The sequence below is a fragment of the Elephantulus edwardii genome, unplaced genomic scaffold, assembly GCF_000299155.1.
Source record: "Elephantulus edwardii isolate Elephantulus edwardi_28Jun2011 unplaced genomic scaffold, EleEdw1.0 scaffold00189, whole genome shotgun sequence".
NCBI classification, from domain to species: Eukaryota; Metazoa; Chordata; class Mammalia; order Macroscelidea; family Macroscelididae; genus Elephantulus; species Elephantulus edwardii.
In genome coordinates, this window is record NW_006399939.1 from 1,826,180 (window position 1) to 1,833,625 (window position 7,446).

Below are 7,446 nucleotides of genomic sequence, written 5' to 3' on the forward strand. Positions count from 1 at the left end.
TTAGGGCTGTTGTACATAGGGTCGCTATGAGTTGCAAGCGACTTGACGGCACATAACAAAAACACAACATCCTTAGTATACTGATATATGATATATATATACACACAACAAAAACACAACATCCTTAGTATACTGATATATATATATATTCTGATCAAGTTGTCAGCTTTAAAAGACACAGTGAATTTTTAATTCCATGCTCCTCATCTTCACTCTGCCTTGTAGAAGCCCTAAGATATGACTGTATATTGGGAAGTACCCAAAGCAAGTTATGTGGTTTCTCTAGGACATTCAGAACAGTTATAATTAGACTTCTAGGAAATGACTGGGAGAGAAAAAAATTCCTTTTGGAGCCTTGTTGATGTCATTGTTAGGAAGCTCTGGTAGTGTAGTGGATAAGGAACTGTGCTGCCAACCCAAAGGCAAACAGTTCAAATGCACCAGCTGCTCCAAGGGAGAGAGATGAGTAAGCTCCTCTTGTGTGAATTACAGCCTCTGAAAACCCTCTGGAGGGTCAGCTATGAGTAGGTTCCAACTCAATGGTAATAAAAGAGAGACACAGAGAAAGAGATGCTGGTGCTATTAGATGTCTATAAGTCAGCACACACTGACAGAGACCTTATGAAAACAGAAGGAAACACTACCTGAACCTGCACAAATGTCACAAAGTCTGCTATTGTTGTAGCCACTATGTCAATCCACTGTGGATACAAGAAAAGCAATCCCTAGGATGAACTGTAATTCTTTTCTTTTTCATTACTAAGGCTTTCATAGAGTAAGTAGTACCATCATTCATTTAACAAAAGCTGAGTCTACTAAATGTCATCTCAGTACACACTGAGGACATAAAGCAATTAATACCCGACTCCTTTTAAAAAAGATTTTGAAGAACTACAAAGATAAACAAAATACGACATAGCTGCTGCCCTGAAGAACAAAAACATGTGTGTACTCACTGCCTATTATATGTATGGATTACATTACATTATTTACAAATAAGGACTGAAAGGAAAAAAAATACTACATAGTCCTATAAGACAGATCAACTCTCATTTAGACTGGGGTTGGTGTTTAGTTTCTGGCCAAAAGTAATCAATCACCTGGGATCTAAACTTACCTTTTACTATACTATGGAAGGACATCAGATTAAAGACTAAGGTATACCTGACATAAATCACTAGTATTTGGGAAGAGTGAGGAACTGCAAGTTTTTTAATTATGGTGTTGGTGAAAAGCCTGGAATATACTCTAGAATGTCCAAAGAACAAATAAATCTATCCTGGATGAAGTGCAAAAGGGAACTTCTTAGAGTCAAGGATGGTAAAATTTTGTCTCACATAGCGTGGACACATTTATCAGGAGGTGCTGCTAGTCCTTGGAAAAAGGCAAAATGGTGGAGAAGCAGTTCAGTGAAAGAAAAGAAGACCTTCAAGTGAATGTACTGACAAATGAAACTAACTTGAGCATGGCGGAGCTTGTGAAGATGGTGCTCAACAGGACAAGGTCAGAGTCGCCTTGATGGCACTAACAACAATGTAATATGAAGCCTCCCAGCCAGTCTATGAGTGTAATAGATAAATAATACACATATAAAGAAATATTTTATATGAAAATGGGGAAACAAAGCCTCTAACAAGTGGCTGAAGTAGTAAGAATAAACATTTAGAAGTTCAGAAGAGGAAATGGCAGGAATAAAGCCAAAAAGTGACTTGAGAACAGAGTGTGAGAGGCCTCAAGCAATAAGTGACATCATCCTGGCCATCACCTTACCTCAGAAGTCTTGAGTGAGATCTCCACACACATAGACCTCCCGACAGCAGGAAGCTGCCCTGCCAATGCCTTCTTTGCTTCATGTGTAACTTCTGGGATGTCTTTGATTGCTAAATTGAACTAGAAAACAAAAGAGACTTTGTATCCTAAATAATCACAAGAAACATTATGGAAACATAAAGTAAACATGGTAGGTAATAAGAGTACTGTTGTGATTAACAAGAACTTTTATTTATCTCTCCCTTTCCCATAAGAGATATCTTGAATTAAAGGCCCAATCTCAAGTTAAGTAAAATAATTACCTATTAAAAATATTGTGAACTATTAAAAAGATAGTTAACAAAATAGTGTTTATTTTTTTTTAATTGAAGACCTTAGTTTTTCCATCTATCACACAAGGAATACAAGGACAAAACAAATCCAAGGCTAATACTAGATTTAAAAAAAGGGCTTCCGGAGGAATATTAAAAGAATTTGTTCAAATTTATATTTGAATTTTGTAAATAAACTAGTAAAGAGAAAAAAAAAGCTTCCTAAGAGAATGGATCAAATAATTCAGTAACACTATAAACAGTACTCTGTATTACTCAACTTACGAACTTGAAATTCTTTCCTGAACAGATAAGCCCATATAGTCCTTAGCAAAAGAATAGGATTTTTACCCAATCTGAGCCCGTTGGGGATGAGGAAGAACGAGTACAAATCTTCTCACCAAGCCGAGCCTGGACAATCACTTGAACAGTCTGAAACAAACAAACAAACAAACCAAAGATGAAAAGTTTTGAAAAACTGATTTGGCTTCTGACCTACTGAAGGGCTAAAAAGATGCCAATTAATCCTAATTATACCTCAGGAAAGAGTAGAACTGTAAATACACTAGAACAGATGGGAAAAGAAAAAACACTGTTAAAAAAAAAACAAAAACAAAAACAAAACCAACTCAAAAAACCAAAAAACCACCTTACGTTTTCTGGAGGGTAAAATGCCGACCGATGAGAGGAATTAGCTGAAGCTTGGAATGAGTGTTATCCTCACATGGCATAAGGAAAGCTGCACATGCTAGCTATGACTTTCATAAAGCAACAAGCCCAACTGTGCATTTAAATATGCCACCAACTTATGTAATCATAGTAGATTTAAACTAAGAATTTCCAGTTATTCACATTGCTTGGCCCATATGGCACAAATCTTCCAAATAATTTTATAATCTGTATCATATGGATTGTTCTAGCTTGGCAATGACTTGAGAGGAAGGAGTGGTAGAAGTGAAAATGGTATTATTTTAGATTTGGGAAAGCAGAACTTTTAAAAGCATCATAAATCAGCTTCAATTGCCCACTTACCACAAAGGGAATAAATGAAAAGGTGGACATTTTGGGGTAAGCTGATGCTCAGGGAAAGTTACCCCAAATGCTGACCATTCCAATTTACAGTCGTGCGTTGTTCCCACACTAAGGGAACAAACTGTGCCAATAACCTAGCATAAAAGCTTGACAGTTCTGCAAACAACCTTGTGGGGAAAAAAAATTCTTCATTAAAAAAATTTTAAAAAGTAGCTGTGGGGTTCAAATCCACCAGATGCTCTGCCGGGGAAGGAGGGACAATCTCCTCCTGTACCAGTCAGATCTGATTTGACGGTACACGCACACAAAAATAATAAAAGAAAAGAAAAAAGGAAAAAAAAGTAGCTGTAGAAAATTGGAAGTTGTATTTTAGTTATACCCTCAATACCACCCCCATCTTTCACAGTTTAGTTTACAACAAAGACAGAAGTATGCCCTAAAACTGGCAAGCCTGCAAGCTGTTATGCTACAGTTTCTAAGAGGGTCCTCAAAAGGCAGAAGCATGGAAGTTACTTCTAAGTGTTCTAGGCACAAAAGAATGAATATATTACCTTGAGGGCAAAAAATTTAATGAACTTGTCCAGGTCCTTTCTGTCCTGGGAATTGAGATCAGTTTCCATTGCCTAGAAGAATCTAAAACAGGGGAGAAAAAGATTTCAAAAGTGACTAATGTGAAAGAGGATGCTAAACCAAATTTTATAGAGATATTGGCTACTAGCTGTATGAAGAGTCAAGTGGGAGTGAGAGGAAAAAAAAAATTTCCTAACTAAAGATATCAAAGTGAAAAACAGTAAGATGGGGAAATTTTCTTTTGAAAAAAATAAAATTCAAACAAAGAGCTATATCCAGCAATCTGAAAAATGGATGAGAATAGGACAATTTACCTGAACTTAAACTCTGAGCTTTAAAAAGAACGTTATTTTCTAAAAAATATGCTTTATTATTCAGTATATTGAGGATTAAGGAGTTTTGGGGTTTTTAAAAAAATTAATTTTAATAAACATTTACAGGGATTTTGGATTTCCATTCATTCACTGTTGCATTTTTCTCCCTGCTTACCCCTCTCCCCCAATTTGCTCTTCTCTTTGAAAAGTAAAAGAAAAATTCCTTTATTGGTATATAATCCCCTGCTTCCCCTCATCCCAAGTACACTCCATTATGCAGCCTTCATTCTGGAGTTTTGTCATGACCATAATACCCAATCATATATAGCTTTTAAACTCTTCTCTCCCTCATCTGTTTCAATGCAGTATAAATAATTTATCCAGTTTTTTTGGACTAAGGAGTTTTAATGAGAAAATATTTTACTAAATCAAGATAAAATTACTTAAATTTGTGTTCCTTCAAATGATCACTAAATGAGAGCAACGTTTGGGGGTGGGCCTAATCCCTTAGGAAAAAAAAATACTTTTAAAAAAAGTACTAGGGAGCTCTGATGGCCTAGTGGCAAGAAGCTGCACTGCAAGCCTAGAGGTATGTGGTTCGAATCCACCAGATGCTCTGCTGGAGAAGGAGGGGCAATCTCCTCCTGTACCAGTCAGATCCAATTTGAAAACGTACACACATGGAAACATCTACATTTCATTTCTGAGGTTCATGGATTCTATGCAATATATCATAAATACTCTCAGGCTGAAATGGTCTGAAATGAGGTCTTGGTGAGGAAGAAAGCATTTAAGAACAACAAAATAGATTTGAAAATAAGGATTGCACACGGCTGAGGAAGGAGTAAGACTGCCTAGGGGCCAGATCAGGAAGGTCCTGAGTGTAATAGTGGAGCCTGATCTGCACCTTGTTCACTGCCACCCAGTTGTTTCTAACTCTTAGTGACCTCATGTGTGCCCTGAGCATGCCACAAGTGAGAGCCTATTCCAGAGTTCTGAGAGGTGAAACAATCAGGTGGAAACACCATCTAAAAGTTACTTTAAAAAGACTGCTGTACTGGCATAATGTAGAGCCATTTTCAGTATGAAAAACAGGGAGATCGTTTAGGTCTCTGGCAATGATCCAGGCTTGTAGTTACCACTTAAAATCCTAGCAAAAGCCTGATTTGGAAACAATGTGCATGGGAGACATTCTAAAGGGAGAGTGGACAGGATTAAACGCTAACTACAGAAACAGAGCAAAGGAGAACCAGGATTTTAAATGTGGGTACCTGAGAAATAAATTCAACAGGGATTAAGTTAACAAAAACCAGGGAAGGCAGAGTGAGAGCTGATTTTAAAGGAAGGTAGAAACAAAAGATAAATATCCAACATCTACAATATTTAAGATAATGTCTTTATGCCCCTATAGCCAATAAACTGCCCAAAACAAAACAAACAAACAAAAACCAAGTCATCCAGTCACTTCTCTTAATAACCCTATAGGACAAAGTAAACTGCCCTACAGTTTCTAAGTCTATATAAATCTTTACAGAAGACTCATCTTTCTTCTGGAGAGAAACTAGCCTGGTGAATTCAAACCACTGATCTTTAGGTTCATAGCTAAATTCTTTAACCACAACACCACATGTGTTCCTCAACCCAAAGGAAACTATTATTCTTACCTCTATCATCATAGACTATTTTGTCTGTTTTCAAGTTTCTTATAAGTGAAATAACACCGTATGAAACTCTTGTATGTGGGGGTTTTAGAATACCACAGAGCACGCAGGAGCAATGATTTAGTAAATTACTACCTCACTTGGGAGGGACTGGAAAGCATTATGCTAAGAGAACTAACTCAGTCCCATAAGGACAAATATTGTATAAAACCACTATTGTAGAATGAGAATCAGGATCCAAGGGGAGGAGAGGGGGAGCAGTAGGGTGAGTATGGACAGGGGTGGGGGTTAATCATAGGGTTGCATAATTTGATGGATAGAAGGTGGGGTGGGTGAAAGCAAATGGGAAAGATCCAGTGTAAAAAAAACAATGTATGTATGGCTCCCTGGTCCAAGATGGCAGACAAAGCCAACCGATGGGTGTGTCAGAGATTCCTGTCCTGAAGACTAACGCTGGGCCCCGAGATCGCGAATTATGGGTGCAGCGACTAAAGGAGGAATACCAGTCTCTTATACGGTATGTGGTGAACAACAAGGATGTGGACAATGATTGGTTCTGAATGGAATCCAACAAAGAGACTCGGTGGTTTGGAAAATGCTGGTACTTCCATAACCTCCTCAAATAAGAGTTTGACATCAAGTTTGATATTCCTGTCACATATCCCACTACTGCTCCAGATATCGTAGTCCCTGAACTGGATGGAAAGACAGCAAAGATGTATAGGGGTGGGAAAATATGCCTGACTGATCACTTCAAGCCTTTATGGGGCCAGGAATGTGCCAAAGTTTGGAGTAGCTCATCTCATGGCTCTTGAGCTAGGTCCATGGCTGGCAGTAGAAATCCCAGATCTGATTCAGAAAGGTGTGATCCAGCACAAAGAGAAACTGCAATTAATGAAGGATCAAATCACTGAAGAAGAACAGAGGGATCTTTGATAAATAAGGTTTCTTACTCTAACTGCTTCCCCTCCCCCTCTTCCATTCCTACTTGGAATTGCAGCAGGCAATGTTGGGGGAAACCAAAATGGTATTGCTATAGAGTTTGTAAGGTAGGCTACAGAAGAGAATGGAAAAGACTTGGACCTTCAAAAACCAAGAGGCAATTACAAGCCCCTCACCAGGTGGAGCAATGTAAGATTCTGGGGTAACTGAAAGTGGAGACATAGCTTTTTTGGTTTCTGGAGATAACCATTAGTAAAAGCTGTTTTTTCTGGTAAGAAAAGAAAAAAAAAAGAACACCAAACAACAAAAAACAATGTATATGAACTCTATAAATAAACCAGTACTAAAAAAACAAACAAACAAAAATCCCCTTGTTTCTACAAGATTCATAGTTTACGGGTTTTCATTGTTAAGTAGTACTCTATTTTAGGAATATACAAGTTTATCAACTTCATAAACATGAGTCTTTTATTGTTTTAACTATTATACTCTTGTGTACATTACATGGTGTGCAAAAAAAAAATCAGAGGAAAAGCAGGAATGGAAATGGTAGGTCACAAAGTAGACATATTTGTAGCTGTTAATATATACTGCCAACCATTTTTCAAGAGTATTTATACCACTTTACACTTCTATAGCAGTATTCCAATTACTCCACATCTTGAACACCATTTGGTGCTGTTCATTCTTTAACTTTAGCCATTCTGGAAAGTATACATTTTGTATCTCATTTAATGTGCATTTCCCTAATGACCACATGTCTCTATTAGCACCATTTCATATATGAAAAGCTTACGAGCGCGAGGGCGAGGCCGCCAGACCGGGGAACACCGGGGGAACGCACCC

At 37.7% G+C, this 7,446-nt stretch overlaps 1 protein-coding gene and 1 pseudogene across 4 annotated transcripts in view; one reads left to right on the plus strand and one right to left on the minus strand.

Annotated features, from left to right (window-relative positions):
• Positions 1-7,446, minus strand: part of ATG13 (autophagy related 13) — a 62,159-nt gene that overhangs the window by 29,842 nt on the left and 24,871 nt on the right. For 2 of the 4 annotated variants that reach the window (XM_006896718.1, XM_006896717.1), the window contains exons 1-3: positions 3,665-3,746; positions 2,433-2,513; positions 1,771-1,890 (exon numbers count right to left, since the gene is read on the minus strand). In XM_006896718.1, coding sequence (XP_006896780.1) covers positions 1,771-1,890; positions 2,433-2,513; positions 3,665-3,733 — 270 coding nt within the window. In that variant the 5' untranslated portion in view covers positions 3,734-3,746. Of the gene's footprint in view, positions 1-1,770; positions 1,891-2,432; positions 2,514-3,664; positions 3,749-7,446 lie in introns of those variants that run through there. The other 2 variants (XM_006896719.1, XM_006896720.1) reach the window with 2 other exon arrangements.
• Positions 6,055-6,594, plus strand: LOC102867773 (annotated as a pseudogene).